This window comes from Poecilia mexicana, unplaced genomic scaffold (genome assembly GCF_051168715.1).
Source record: "Poecilia mexicana isolate PSO_F unplaced genomic scaffold, ASM5116871v1 scaffold_16, whole genome shotgun sequence".
Taxonomy (NCBI): Eukaryota; Metazoa; Chordata; class Actinopteri; order Cyprinodontiformes; family Poeciliidae; genus Poecilia; species Poecilia mexicana.
This window is the reverse complement of record NW_028263385.1, coordinates 11,935,568-11,951,469: the sequence shown is the minus strand read 5'-3', so window position 1 is coordinate 11,951,469 and position 15,902 is coordinate 11,935,568. Positions and strand designations below refer to the sequence as shown.

The 15,902-nt window shown below is 40.3% G+C and overlaps 1 protein-coding gene across 1 annotated transcript in view; it reads left to right on the top strand.

Annotated features, from left to right (window-relative positions):
- cicb (capicua transcriptional repressor b) overlaps window positions 1-15,902 on the top strand; it is a 45,033-nt gene that overhangs the window by 13,662 nt on the left and 15,469 nt on the right. The window contains exons 3-6 of the mRNA XM_014969427.2: window positions 14,580-14,729; window positions 14,829-15,003; window positions 15,492-15,603; window positions 15,708-15,890. Coding sequence (XP_014824913.2) covers window positions 14,580-14,729; window positions 14,829-15,003; window positions 15,492-15,603; window positions 15,708-15,890 — 620 coding nt within the window. The remainder of the gene's footprint in view (window positions 1-14,579; window positions 14,730-14,828; window positions 15,004-15,491; window positions 15,604-15,707; window positions 15,891-15,902) is intronic.

Sequence of the window (15,902 nt, the reverse complement as noted above, 5' to 3'; positions counted from 1 at the left end):
TTAGCACAAATATTTAAAATACATAAAATGATCTAACTCCTTTCATTTCAAACTGTAGAGATTTTTTTTACTATGAATGCTAGAACAATATAGATTATTGTAATAATTTTTATGTTATTTCCTACATGTAGTTTGATTATAATACATTGGTAAAAAAAAATATAGCATAAACAACAGTTCAAGTCATTTATTTTTTAAGGTCAGTGTGTAAATTGCTATGCATTTTTTTGCCGTTCTCTGTTGTAGAGTATCACAAATATACCGAGCCTATATTAGCTGAATAAGTGGTTGGGCGATCTACTCTGAGAAGCGTCTGCAGTCAGCTGTTTAACAGACCTGCAGCTTTCAATTCGTAGTTTTAAACCACAATGACATTGATGAGAGTGTGATGCTTCCTTTAATATCTACATCATAGGTGTCTCTGTTTTTTGTAACTGAAAATATTTCCACACCACCAAATCTGTCTATGTTGTAAGTGAGCGGAAGATATAAGTGCCTTGTTTCAGCCACCTTACTGACAGTGCACAGCAATGGGTGGCAGATACGGCAGAGAGATTTTTGCATCTTATTAAAAGAACTTCAAACCCCAGTAAAACAGTGTAGATTTTGAAACCACATTTATTCATCTGATTTATTGTACCTGTTTCAGCCAAAAAAAAGAAAAAGAAACCTTTTAAAACACAGCTAATAAAAATTTCAAATAGAGAGCTGTAGAGAGTTACCTTCACATAAACATGCAATGACCTGAGTGTGCTGATGCCCAGCGAAGGAGGTTCCTGTCAGCCAGCATGCTGTTGTCCCATATGGCGACCCCCCAGTCATCGTCATGCCACTCTCCTGTTAACAGTAACCAAATACTAGATCTGTCCACATGATCAGTGAGATTCCTGGAACCAGCACCTGCAATTCAGCAATACAGTGTGAAAAAAGATCAATCTGAGAATTTCTGAAAACTGATACTGTGTTATTCATAACTTTAGAAATTAGGGCTAAATCTAAAGTGCAAAATTTCCAGACACAGATTAAACTGTTGTTTGAATTTGATCTGACTTACCAAAGTAATAATTTAAATACTGTCGGTGTGCTTTTAATTGCAAATTGTTATGGAACAAAACATAATTTCTCTGTAATCCTCTGAGTGTGTCTCAGAGTGTGTGTGTGAGGGTTGGAAAAATGCAGAAGAGCACGTATGCGCTGACATGCATGCTGTGCTGTTTTGTTGTTTTCTATTGGGATTAACTTCTATATTATAAAGGATTAGCTTTGCAGATAGTGGAGGTTTCCTCTTATATTTCCAGTCATTACGAAGCAGTAATTTTGAGGTTGAGTGGTAACAGTCATGCCTCACCATATTTCCGAGGGACTGTACAGGAATAACAGCAGGGGTTTGTATTAGAACTAATAGAGATTTTAAATAAGATTTAAAAAAAAACTATTCTCAATGAAGAGTTGAGGTAGAAAAATGTTGAGAATTAGTTCTACACAACAAATTACCATTTAGAGATAAAAACGAATGTGTGAGCAAGATGAACTGTATGTAGGCCAGCTGAAGCCTTTTCCCCAAAATTGTGTGTTTTTTTCCCCCTTTGCTGAAAAAGGAAAAAAAACAAAACATGTTTAGATCATAACCAGCATGGGAGAGATTGTTATTGAATACACAACAGCATGGATAAAAAGGCAAAAACTAGAATTCAAATGCCTGTTTTGTTTCATTAATTCTTTTCTTATCTTTAAAATGTGTATACGTGTCGTCGACTCTCTGACCCCTGTAGCTGTTCTTACTCACTGCAGAGTTTTCCTGTTTGCTCATATGTTGTGTTTGTTTAATAGTAACTGTAAAGTGAAACAGGGTGTAAGCAGCCACCATGGCCAGCTAAATGAAAGTGGGTTTATTCTGAATTGTGTGTCGGGGTGTGTGTCTCGTGTACTGCAAGTATTAGTGTTTTGTGTGGGTGTGTGAAAAATGTGTTTCTCAAACTCTGCTGCTGGAGGAATGCGCTGCACTATAGAGTGTGTACAATGTAAGTGTGAGAAGATTATTTGTCATCGGTTTATCATTAGGTCTGTTACTTATGCACATACGGTGTCAGTCTGTCTGATTCACCTAACCTTTTGCCCTCGCTGCTTTTGCACCAATCGTTATGGAGGGATTCGCGGGTGTGACAGAAAAGTGGACAGGCAAGGGAAAGAAGGGGTGTCGTTTTGAGTCTACGCTTCTTCCACTGATCCCTTTTTTGCAGCTGTAGGGACGCTGAATGAATGAATGGCACCTCTTTGTGTGGGTGTGCGCATGCTTTGCTGCGTGCATGTCCGGAGTGCATGTGGTAGCGTGTCCAATTACACATTTGGTCTGTTTCTGGATTGCAAGATTGTGCAGGTATTATTCTTATATTTATGTGTTTTCTATCAGCATGTGAAATGGGGACAATTAATATTTCTTTGTGTTTTTTGAGGTTTGAATAGTTTTAATACTATATGAATAATAATATAATATAAATTGCTATTCTTCTTTTTAATTTTACTCTGGCGTACTTTAATGGGATTTTGTGATGGACCATCTAGTGCACAATTGTGGAGATGAAGGAAAGGAATGCATGTTTTTTTTTAATGCTGTAAAAATTGGTAAAAATGTGTGTGACGCAGTTTTTAATGTGTGTGTGTGATGCATTTGTATTCAGCCCCCTTTAATCTTCTATCCCTACATAAAATCTAGTTCCTCCAACTGCCTGTAAATGTCCCATAATTAGTAAATAGGGTTAGTCTATGTGTAATTTAACCTCGGTATATACAGCTGGTCTGTTAAAGACCTCCAATGTTTTTTAGACAGTCGTGAAAAGATCAAGGAACACACCAGACAAGTTACAGTTCTGGGTAAATTTATGACTAGGGATAGGCAGAGGTTGCGCTAGATTTTTTCATGCAGTTGGATGATATATTCAAATGCGCTTTGTTTTAATTAATATTCAACAAGCTCAGTGCATCCACATTGGGCTATCACGCATCAATGAATATTACATGAATAAATGTAACATTTTATCCATAGTGGGAAAAAAAAACACTGACTGTGGCCCCAATAACATAAACACATTATAATGCAATAACATATAAACAATTAAATTAAATGACTACACTTAAATTATGACCAATTCACCTGCAGTGATTTGAATGGACAGTCTCACAACTTCCTCTTGGTGCCTTTGGACCTGAATTGCGCACCTGCTTGTGCATAATCAAATGTCTCAAGGTTTTGTTGTTGATCTGGAAGCCGAATCTGTGCTTTGCTGGAGACTGGAATCACAAGCCAGAGTTTTTAAATCCTGGAACATTTCTCCAATTTAAATGATCAGAGTTTTTAAATCCTGGAACATTTCTCCAATTTAAATGATCAGAGTTTTTAAATCCTGGAACATTTCTCCAATTTAAATGATCAATTTAAATTTCTGAACGTGTGCAGCAGATGAGGACCAAAACCTTCTGTTCAACGTGTTGTCAGCTCCCGCATAGCAAGATGTATTTAGTTCTGGGTTCAGATCAGAGAAGGGAATTCATTTATTTTTATTGATTTATTTAGTTACCTCCACACAATGTACCCTGTGCATAAAGTTGAACATTTTTGCGCGTCTGCAACAAGTGGTCAAGTATGTGAATTATAAACTGTCAAAATGACGGACAACCTTCAGATTTTTCCATCCCTGTTTAAAACAAACAAAGACAGAAAATATTCTGTCAACAACACCCCTGCTGATGGTATTAAACAATATCCAAATATTTTACCATCTCACAAAACACTGGTCAATCCATCATCTGAAAATAGAAAACGTTTTTCACAACTGAAATCCTACCAAACATGGCTGTCCACCCAAAATGAGAGGCAGGGCAAGAAAAGGCTTTATTCAGAGACAAGATAAGCAGTAACCATGGTAACTCTGGAGGTGCTGCAGAGATCCACTGCTCAGGTAGGAGCAAAGGATCCACAACTTTTCCACAAATCTGGCCTCTTTGGAATGGTAGCAATATTGTTGCATTGCACACAGTAAGTCAGACGTTCCTCTGTTGTTTGCCATTGCAGTGGAAGAAGATCATGTGGTCAGATGAGGAATAATTTACTTGGGCATACATGTTACGAAATAAACTAATGCCCTGAACAAACTGTTTCCACTGTGAAACATGTTGGTGGCAACATCAGGCTTTTCCTTCAACAGAGGCAGGGAAGCTTGTCAGTTGTTGGGAAGATGTATGTAGCTAAATACAAAGCAGAAAATGAGGTCCAACTTTCAGCAGGACAACAACCTCAAACATGCAGCCAGAGCTACAGTGGCATGATTTAGCATACTCATGTTTCCTAAACCTAATATTATTGATAATCTGTTGCAAGATTTGAAAACTGAAGTTCACCGACACTCTGTGTCCAGCCTGACTGAGCTGGAGCTATTTTCCAAATAAGGAGTAGATATATAAAACTGATAGAGGCGTTGCCCAGAAAGGTTGCCTCTGTAATAACAGTAAAAGGTTGTGCTACAAATTATTGAATCGAATGGGAGGAATACTAATGCACTTCAGTTTCTAGATACTAATTTCTCCAAAAAATGTGAAAACCACGCATCATTTTTTCTTTCATTTCATCAATGTGCATTACTTTTTGTTGGCCTGTCATGTGTCATATTCATGAAATACATGTATGTAAATGTATCACGAAAAAATGCAAAAAGGTTTATGGGTTATTAATAGGCAGAAATGTTGGTGTTTATTTTTTGGGGGAAAAGAAACAAAAGATAAAATTGCCACCTCACGACTTATGCAAAAGTACTTTTGAGTTCCCTTGAGCTCGAATATAATACTATTAGAAATATGTGTTTATGGTTGTGTAATGATAATGACTGTGAGTCAGAGCACACACTGACACTCAGTGTCAGCATCAGCATAAATTTGGCCTGATTTATGCCAGAAAACTACAGCGGTGTTTCTGGGTAGGTGAAAGCACCGAAACATCCTCACCAACTATTCTATGAAGTTTGTTGCCAACTCTACAGGGTTAGATATAAAATTAGTCAGATCAGCTTATGAACTGTTGATTTTCTTTTAAAATACACTAAAGGCATTATAGATTGAAATATGTTTTGAATAAATGTTAAGAATATTTTATCAAGTAAAAATAAATTACTTTTAATTAGGCTGAAGCTCAAAAGACAATGTATGAAGCATACATGTGAATGTGCCGTATGCTTTTAATTACACAAATGTATTAAATAGCACAAAATTACCTCTGAAATACCTTAACTATTTTGAAAAAAAAAAGTCTGATGGGGAGAATTGAAAAGGTGAATCGTGAGACCATTTTGTTAAGGTGTCACACGCAGCGTGTGTGTAGAAGACCAAGTAACAAAATGTCAATCACCCAGTACCGGATATGATGTGTGAGCGCCAAAACGTCTGTTGCCATGGCAACACAGCAAACATCTCACAATGCAGCTTGTGTGACACAGAATATTCTCAGATAGAAATAGCGGTTCCCAAATGTGTGTGTGTGTGTGTGTGTGTGTGTGTGTGTGTGTGTGTGTGTGTGTGTGTGTGTGTGTGTGTGTGTGTGGGGGTGTGTGTGTGTGTGTGTGTGTGTGTGTGTGCCCCTGCTCACTCAGCGAGGAGGAACTTCAGCTCTCTCACACGTGTTGTTCACACACACCAACACATCATGAGGCTCTCTTGTCGCGCCTCGGCCGTTTCAGACAGCATCACCCCAACGGCGGGGACGATCCAGAATTATTGGAGGGTTTCCTCCGAATTACCTAATGACTGAAATGTTCAAGAGAAGAACTCATTGCAGAAATTTAAACACTTACACTCAACACACACTTAGGGAATACAATTAAACCCAAAAATTGTTTCTATTCCAGACAGCTCTAGATTTAAACATCAAGCAAGAAGTTTGTTTCTTAGTGGAAAACCACAGGCAACAAATCGTGTCATATTTGAAGATATTCAGTTCTCTGTTTTGTTGACATTTTTACCAAAGTGATACCAAAAATATTTATACCCTTTTCTATAATCAGTTGATGCCTTTATAAGCAATGAGCAAATGCTTTAAATGCTGATATGATTTTGTGCGTCTCCACTGGTATTTTTAAACATTTATGCTTTGCAAATAGCTCCAACCGTTGATGTTGGAGGGAATCCGTGCAATAACCCTAATCTTTAATTCCCTTAAAGAATCTCCAGCAGATTAAAGTCAGAAATCTGGGTGGGCACTTAAATATAAATCTACTCAGTATATGAATAAGTTTTTTGAGCTTACTTCTTTTACTGATACCATATAAGAAGCATTCTGCATTGAGAGATTTCATGAGTCTAGCTCTGAGGACAGTGAAGAAAGCGTGAGTCTGTTGTTTTTGTATTTATTTTGTATTGATTCTGATAAAATTGGTTTTCTCAACTCGTTTGACAAACTTTGTTGAATGTGAACATTTTTGTGAATGGTCATAAAATGCATTTATGCTTTAAAATAATTTATGCATCTTTTAATAATGAATATTACTGATGGATAGGATTTAAAAAGAGGTGCCTTACAGTCTCTATATTTAAAAAGAATTCATAATTTGTAGTGTGTCGTTGAGTTGCTCCCTAACGGAAACAATCGCACACAGTTTGTGGAACACCGAGTAAACATGTCACACTCCTCTAAGTACACGTGAATACACTTTTTCACACTTGGACGCATCCCTCCCTCTGCTTTTTTCTTCTCTTTTTTGGGTTTTCTTTCCTTACTAAAGAATTATGACACTTTTTTAACTCTTCGCTTCATCGCATTGCAGTGCCTTCGCTACCCTTCCTTTCCACTTTTGCCCTCCTCATCCTCATCTACCCGGATACGGATACCCGGGAATAACATCCCCGCTCCCTCCCGCCCCTGCTTTACGTAATGCTTAAAGCCCTGCATATCCTCCCTGGCCATGGCAACAACCACATCTGGATCGCACAGCCATCTAGACTTACACCGAAGCACACGTGAAGCCCCCTTCAACACCTACCACTAAAAGTCGTGTGCAACACTGATCTATTTTCTTAGTAGGTGAAGCATAGAGGAGGTTCTCGAGATGCAGCGCTACACGGGGTTTTCTTGATCCGAGATGGCTCCAAGACTTTGAGCACAAGCACGTGAAGTTGAAGCAAATTTGGGTTGATTTCCTATTCCACAGGAATTACCTCAACCTCACATACTCTTATCTTAGAAGATAAGTATTATTGTATTTCTTGTTTACAAGTTTGAAATAGTTGGTATTTTGCTTCTGAATCTTTTTCTCATCGTCATCTCACACTCGTCTGTTTCCTTGCGTCTTCAGTTTCACAGACTTTGCACTAGTTTTCTGATGCTACCTAGTTCTTTGCCATTTATCTGCAGACTAACAGTGCCCCCAAATGGCTGAAAACATACATTACAAGTTGCTGCACAGAGTGGATTGGAGGAGCACCGTTTTCAACACTGATCTCAAGTTTGTGCCTCGTATATTTTCCTTGTCGATGGTTACATGTTGATAGAAGTAGCATTCAGAAGCTGGAAGGGCCTTCTGATTTAGCTACTGTTCTTTCTGCTTCCTAACTTCCCAATAAACAAGATGTTATTTGTGGCTAAATTATAATTTACTTTTTTGTGAAACAGGACAAAGGTCAGTGCTGCAGAAAGACACCTCTCTGTGTCCAAAAGCTGTCTAACATAATTAGTTTGGCTTATTTTATGAGAATGCGGTGATTGGCAACAATCCGATGTTGCCGTGACCACAGGGCAACATCGGAACCTGTGCCCAACATCGCTGTTGCCATGGTGACTGCAAAAGAACCGGTAGATTGAGTTATAATTGGACAGAGCAAATGGTGGGCTGTGGGAGGGAGAGGCGCAGAGCACAGGGGTGGAAGATGAATTAAGGGATGAGAGTGAAGGGATGGGGGAGCGAGTGAACGCCGTGCTCCGCCTGCACGGTGCCAGCGAAGGTAAAAAAAAGAGGGTGAAGGAAAAGTTTTTCCGGCGAAATCATACCAGTGTGACTGATGTAACGGTGGATGGGCAGAAGAGGAGGTTGGACACATGAATTCACATGCATATTAGAAGCATGATGTCTGTGAGAGGAGACAGCCAATAAAAGCTGCTGAACACCTACACAAATACTGCACCGCCAGCACGGTGGCAAGGAGAGCGAGTTAAGCTTAGCTCAGGGGGAATTTCTGTTTCACTGTTTCTCTTCACACCTTTTTTTGTTTTCTCACCAATCATCATGACTTATCTCTATTTTAAATGAGTAAGTGTGATGTTTCTGTGGTTTCCCACCATCATCTCATGTTGACTCTGTGCAACTTCATGCACACGATGCTATCTGGTTTTTTTTTCATCTTAGTTGCCCTTTTTCTGTTTAGCTGTCTTAGAATGGCTTAAAAGAGTGTTCTAAGGAGATTTGATGTGGTAAATTAACACAAAGTAGTCCATGATTGTCCAGTGGACGAAAAGCAAAAGATTGTTTTCAAATTTAGGTATTCGACCACATTTACTATGATACTCCTTAATAAAATCCAAGTGGCATCAGAATCAACTGTGTCCACTTGTGTATAATTTCAGATGTTTGTTACAGAACATTGCTGAACATCAAGCCCAAGAATCACTTCAGTTTACAGCAGGATTAAGTTATAAAACAAACAAGCTTTGAATGTCTTACGCAGCACGTTTCAATTAATCATCCAAGAATTTAAAAAGTTTGTCCGTACTGCAAACCGAGTTATAACAATGCACCTAAACTCACTGGAGCAGATGTAGACAGGAGGCCCGTGCTAACTCTGGAGGGGCAGGAGAGACTCAGGTTGGACAAGGTGGATTCCATCTTGAAAGTTTTGGACTACGTGTAAAATCAATCAGGTGTATTTGTATAGCACATTTCAGCAGCAAAGCAGTTCAAAGTGCTTTACATAACAAAAACGCAAAATTACAAAGTTATAAAGAAAACACCATACAGTCAATAATTGAACAGACATTACATTTTGATGAGTGCCATCACCAACATCGTACACATCACATATGTTGGTCAATGTGTCATTTTCTATGTTTCGAAAGCAACAGGTGGGTTTTTAGGAACATGTGGCAGAAAGTTAACATCCTGAAAATGCCACCTGCATCATAAAGCATGGTGGTCACACCACCATGCTGTGAGTGTGTTTTTACGCAGAGCAGGAAGCTGGTAAGAATTTATATGAAAGTGAATTATTCTAGCCACTGATGAATTCTGATTGAAAAATAGTTGAAAGACTAGAAAGATGATTAAGCCATAATTTTGTGGTAGCATGTTCCACTCTTTCTTCTAAAATCCAAATCCAATTAAAAATCAATTTCACGACTTAGAAATTATTTACAGATGCTTGCCATACAATCTGACTGAGACTTACCTACTCTGCAAATAAGAATGGGCAAAAATGTCTGTCTGTAGATGAGCTGGTAGAGACCCTAAGAGTCTTCCAACTGTGATTGCAGCAAAATGTGACTCATGAGACTAAATACAAATGCAAACCACACTTTTCAAATTTCTATTTGTAAAGAAAACTTTTAAATCATGTGGCATTCCCTCTCTTCATGGTGGTACTCCACTTGGTCTTGGTTTATCAAATGAAATCCTGATAAAATACATCAAAGTTTGTGGTTGCAATGCGACAAAAATGTGAGAAGGTGTAAATATTTTTGAAAGGCACTGGAACAGTTTGTGGCAGCGGGCTTGTACTGTTTATTCAGGCTGTAACAACTGAGCAGTGACTGTAATCACCCCCATCTCCACCCGTAACCTCTTTCGCCTCTTTGATTTTGACTCACTGTGTCAAGCTTTCCAACTTTACCACGCTGTGTTTGCTGGATTGAGTAGTTGAGAGCTCAGTGCGGTTGATAAGCTATGATCTCCTACTCTCACCATCTGACTGGCTGTTTTTCTAATACCTTTAACTCTTTTTTCACATCAGAAAGAAACTAGACTCATCCTGTACTGCTCAGTATGCTGATGCAAACAACTTGAGAATATCAGAACAGAATTGTGAAAATGTGGCTTTTTGCTTGGGATGAAACAGTTCTTGCTTGTGCTACGGAGGTAGAAAGTCAGGCTTTTGACTCCATTTTCAAATCAAAGGAGTCCCTCAATACTCAGAAGTACCCAGTCAGCTCCTGAAGGGTTAACGTTTTTTACTACTGACTGCAGCAGCTGCCAGTGGCTCTCTCAGTCTTATTGGTCAAATATCACTCCTGATGTGCTGACTGGTTCTTAGTGGAAACCAAGTCCCTCCCAGAATTGTATTTTTCTTAGATGAGTCAGGCCAAACAGGACTTCTTGACTCATGCAGTATCATTCGTACATGTCGACTTTCTTTCTGTCTCATCTCTTACACAACACAGGTACCGATAAATGCCACCTTTTCCCTCCCCCATGTGTCCCAATTTCTGCCCCTCTGCCTACCTCTATTTAAGAGAAGTTGTGTTTTCACAAGCTGTTTTCTCTCCACACACCCCTTCTCTCCAGCCCCCCCTACCTCTCCTGCTGAAAATGACTCTCATTCTATTTTTACCCGCTGGTCCTCTTCAGTCTGCCTGTTCCACCCATTTTGCCTCTCTTTTCAGCCATCACTAGTGTCCTTGTTTTCCCTGTAAGTTTTCCATCAGAAAATTGAAAATTTCAGGTGATCGAGAGAAAGAGAGAGAGAGAGAGATATCTTTTGTGTTATATTCTGTTACATAACTAACTTGTATCCTGAATAAATATGCATTTAAACATGGAGGTGTTTTTTAAATGCTGGTAGTTTTATTTTAATCCATAAGTTTGAGTTGGGGTAACAATGGATTCTCATTTAGGTTTATAGAATAGCATGGGCTGGTTTCTCCTGATGCAGTTCATACTTTATCGTGACAGGTAAATATTAGGACATTTTGGCAAGCCATTTTCACACTTAATTGCTAGAGAGAAAATTTAAGCTATCCATCCATCCCTTATTCTTGCAGTGGAAATGGTGCCTGTCTTCAGCAGCTCATCATAGGCGAACACAGAATTAAGAGACCAATTGACATAACAGTCATGTTTTTAGAGTACCCGGAGAGAACTCATGTATGAGCTTTGTTTTTGTCAGATATTAAAATTTTTTGATGATATGAAACATAGGACTGCGATGGTGCAGCTGGTAGCACTTCTATGAGAAGGAAAAAGATCCTCAAATGTCATCTTTATTATTATTATTATCTAAAATGGTACGCATAGATGCGGCTTTTGAATAAATGCTATAATGGTTTGCCATATAGCACACTGGCGCCTCCCTGTATAGATGGTCTTCGGGGGTATTAAAGCTGAGGCACAGGATGTGTAATGGGTAGGGAACTAGTTAGATTTCTATTAAGTCATTGGTTGGCCTAAATCTGAGTGTCGGCGTTTGATTGGCTCCTTTGAACGTCACTCTAGGTTTACTACGACTCCTCCGCCAATGATATGAGCCTAGGGAGGGCCTAAAGATAGACACACTAAAATAATAACTTTTACAAAGGTATATAAATGATATGTATGATTTCTGAAGGGGTTCAAAAGAGCAGCAGCTCTAATTGTGTTCATTGTGTTGTTTATTTCTGAATCAAGTGAAGATATTGAGTTGAGAAAAACTTGCCGCCGTAAAACCCAGTAACATTTGCATATGACTGGCATTCCACTGCACGGCCCAACCAATCAGAGTTCGCGGGGGGCAGTTGACGGGCAGCGAGCTCAGCCAATGATTGAATAGAGTTTCCACAGAGGGCGGGACAAGCCTGGGCGAGGTTGACAGGATGAGAAGGAAGGGGAGGGGGAACGAGTACGGGGGGGCAGGCAGCCTAGTTTACAACAAGAGGAAGAGGGAGGGAAAGAGAAAGAAAGGCTTACCAGGGAGGACGAGACTAAAATAAAAGAGTAAACTCCAGCGGAGAGCTTCGGAGATGCGATGCGAGGACTTTTTTGGGTCAAAACAACACTCGCAACGGCAACTGCTAAACGAACTGGACGGAGCGCGCTTCTGTGTCGTCCGCACCAAGTGTTAGCTAACCTGCTGCAGACGGACGGATTGCTCTGACGGCTTCAGCCAAAAGTCGCTTATTTTTTTAAAGCCGCTGGAGGCGACTTCGACTCGGTACTCGGGCGTTTAATGCCGACCTGTCGTGCTGGCCTTAAAGCTTGACAGGAGAACCAGAGGAGTGAGAAAAATACAACAAGCAACTGCGATTCACTCCCCCCGCCTTCCCTTTTCTCCTCGCTGACTGGAGCCAGAAGTCTTCACCGTGGTCGCTGGGTTTTTTTTATCGCCGTGTTGTAGTCTTATCAGTTGGTAGCTTGTTTCAGGTCTGCGGCCAGATTGGCCAGGTAGGGTACGAGCAGCTTAATTAGAACCTGTAATAATCTCTGTTTTTTATTAATAGGTGGGATCAAACTGATGGATAGCGGACTTGTATGCACAGGGTGATGGATGAATGCACCATATTTTCGGCATCATCCCATGCCTTCTTATTTTTTTACAGTTAAACTCACGTTGGATGCTGTTTCCTCATAGCTTCTTTTGTATTTCGTGGGTAATTACCTGCTTAAAACAGGTGCATAATACAGCAGAGTGAGTGCTACGGGAAGCAAGTCACTGTTTTCGAGTGCTGCACTTGTGAAACAGTTGTAGTTGGATTATTTAGGCTGCCAGTTCGTGTGAATACACCTTTTGTAGTTGGGACATGAGAACAATTGCGTTTCTTTTGCCTGTGTCTGTGCGCCGGGTGCACGACCAGGGGCGTTCCCGAGAGGTTGGTTCAATTTGGAGCGGTGCACTTGAGGCTCCGCTTATTACCAGAGGCAGCTAAAACTGCCTCTCCAGGGTGTTCTTGGTTGAATTAAAAGGTATATATACATATAAAAGGGAGATAACGACGGGGCAAACTCTGTTACAACAAGCTGCTGTAAACTCCTACAACTAAAAATACACACCAATCAGCTTTAATCAGCCTGGTGTATCTCGTTTCAGCGTTGTGGAGTCTGTTTGATACGGTGCTGTCCTACGTCAGCCCTTGGAGCTGCTCCAGTCCGGGGCTTCATGTACCTCACCCCGAGCCCACCTGGCTGCAGGTAAAATGTAGCGCAGAGCATAGTTTGACATGGGCCAGGAAGACTGCGTAGTTCCCGGGTGGATATTGTAACCCAGGCCGTGGATGGGCTAGAGGCCTCGTTAACCCTTTCCCGACCAAGCTGCTGTAGTAATGTAAACAAACACGGAGAGAGGGCATCGGGGGTAATTAGACCAAAGGGAGCTGGATCTTTGCCTTCAGTCCTATTTATATTTCCTGTGGGCCGACTTCACGTCGTTAAAATCTGATTTAAATTGTGTCCTTTTTTTACTCTTATCGTTTATACTGTACATTTTGTCCACTGATGTTGCATTGCTTCGTGTGCGCAAGATTGCGGCATTCTGCGATACCACAGATGGACTCAACTCTTGTATTTTAAATACAAACGGGATACCTCTCTCTATCTGTCACATCTTTGAAATCCTCATCATGCAGAGTTATGATGTTCTAATAATTGTGAATGACGAGCGCGACCTGAAAGGATGAAGCAGGTTCAGACACCACTGAGCACATGTCGTCATCTGAGAGCTTCCCAACCACTATCGGCACCAGATTTTGGATTAAACATGTCGTCCTACCTTGATTTTTGTTTGTAAAAGACCATATTATTATTATTTTTTGTTGTTGTTGTTGTTTTTTGCTTTTTTCCTTTTTTTTTCTTTTTTTGGAGACACATCAAGTATTGAATTATGTTCTCCTCAGAGAATCCTCAGTACCTTCGCCAAGGATTAAGCATGTTTGGTCAGTAAATATGTTTATTTTCTTTCTGTATGATGTGAATGCCATTTGTTTGCCAAATGTGAACACATGTAGCAGTATTTAAACGTGCTAAAGCAGCCTTTTAGTGGTTACCTATCCCTAATGAGACTCATTCTGTTGCTTGATTTTGTGGATAAGCTATTATGTACTCTCTTATTCATTTATGCTTGTTCAGACATGGGATGCAACAGCTTTTGTTGTCCATCCAGTCTGTTTCTGAGAACAGAAAGTCCTTTTTGTACATCTGCTGATTTTGGTGTGATCTTCCCAGTTAAGTAGATAGAAGTGCATTTCTGTGCCAGCTCAGCTATTTCTCTGTGTTTTTGAAAGGCTGGTAGTTTTCTTCATTTATAGATGTTAGCCAGTCTCTAGTTAAAAAAACAAAAAAAACAAACATTGGTTCTTTGTGTCTGAAGGAGTTGCTGTACGTTTCTGGGTTTGAGTCTCAATACTTGAATACAAATATATATTTCATTATCGCATTACAAACTGGTTTTGAGAAATTAACTGACTGAATCTGTGGTAAGAATGTTACAATTTGAGGTTAACATAACCCCAAAATGCAGGAAACAAGTTCTTAAAAAACAATCTAAATATATAAAAACCTTCCTTTGAATCTACTGTCATACCACTGCAGCATAATGCAAAGTTGCAGACATAGTTTAATGCAACTAAATCCTGCCCTCTTTCTCTGCAGTGTGGACCAATGTAGAACCACGGTCAGTTCCAGTCTTCCCTTGGCATTCATTGGTTCCTTTCCTGGCACCCACCCAGTCAGATGCTCCGTCTCATCCTGGTGAGGGTCAGCACCCTGTCAACCACCCTCAAGCAACCAGTCTAAAGACAGGCAAGTAGTTTTGTAAACCATATTATCACATTTTTATCCTGTTTTCTCATCATATGGCTATCTTTCTTTTCTTTTTCTTTGGGCATTGTGTTTCTTCAGATTGTCAGGGGGTGGCAGCGCTGTCACAGGAGCCTGCAGAGGCACCTCCCACTGTAGAGAAAAGTCCCCCATCCAGGCCTCCCCCTTCGTCTGATGAGCCTCTTCCAGAGAAGGATAAGGGAGATGTGGAGAGGGAAAGACCTGACAGCGAAACCGAGAGTGATGTAGATGACCCGTAAGAGCAGTTCCTCTGTGTTTGTTTGTTTCATTTCGATTCGGCTGGTGGAGACATTTAAAGGGCTGGATAGATGCACAAACACCACATTGCCCATCTGTTAAAGCAGTTATAAAACTGTCCGAGCCAGCATTCACAGTCATTTTTTTTTCAGTGCTGTGTACCCACACAGAAAGTAAGTGAGAGTGATATTTTCTGCATCCTTGCTCTAATTTGGGCTGAAGAGCTCAAAGCCAGAACAAAGCAGATAGGAACAAAAGCACTCCATCTTTGGTCTCTATCACTACATGTAAAGCAGTGGCTCGGCTCTCAGCCTTTGAAATAGATGAGCTTTTTGTCTAATATGCAGATGTACAACGGAGTTATAGAGTAGAGGGGAAGCTGTTCCAGCCTGTTTAAATCACTAGAAAGAAAAACCAAACAAAAGCCTGTATGAAGCTATTTTTAAAGGAAATGTTTAGTAAAATTGTTCTTTTTCTGTCCTTTAGCTTCCTCCCAGGAGTTGTACCAGAGCAGCCACTCTCCACCTCCCCAGTAAAGCGACGTACTCAGTCTCTCAGTGCGCTGCCCAAAGATGGAGACAAGAGCAGTCCAGGAAAGGTATTCCCTACGAGGCTATGACAGAAACGTAACTCTCAACAGTTCTTTAACTTAAAGAAAAACCTAATTTGATGTTTTTCTGCTTCTCTTGCTCACCCCTGCAGAGGGAGAAGGATCACATCCGGCGACCAATGAATGCATTTATGATTTTCAGTAAGCGTCATCGAGCGTTAGTGCACCAACGGCACCCAAACCAGGACAACAGGACAGTCAGCAAGATTCTTGGGGAGTGGTGGTATGCCCTGGGAGCTATGGAGAAAAAGAAGTACCACGACTTGGCCTTCCAGGTATACAGATCA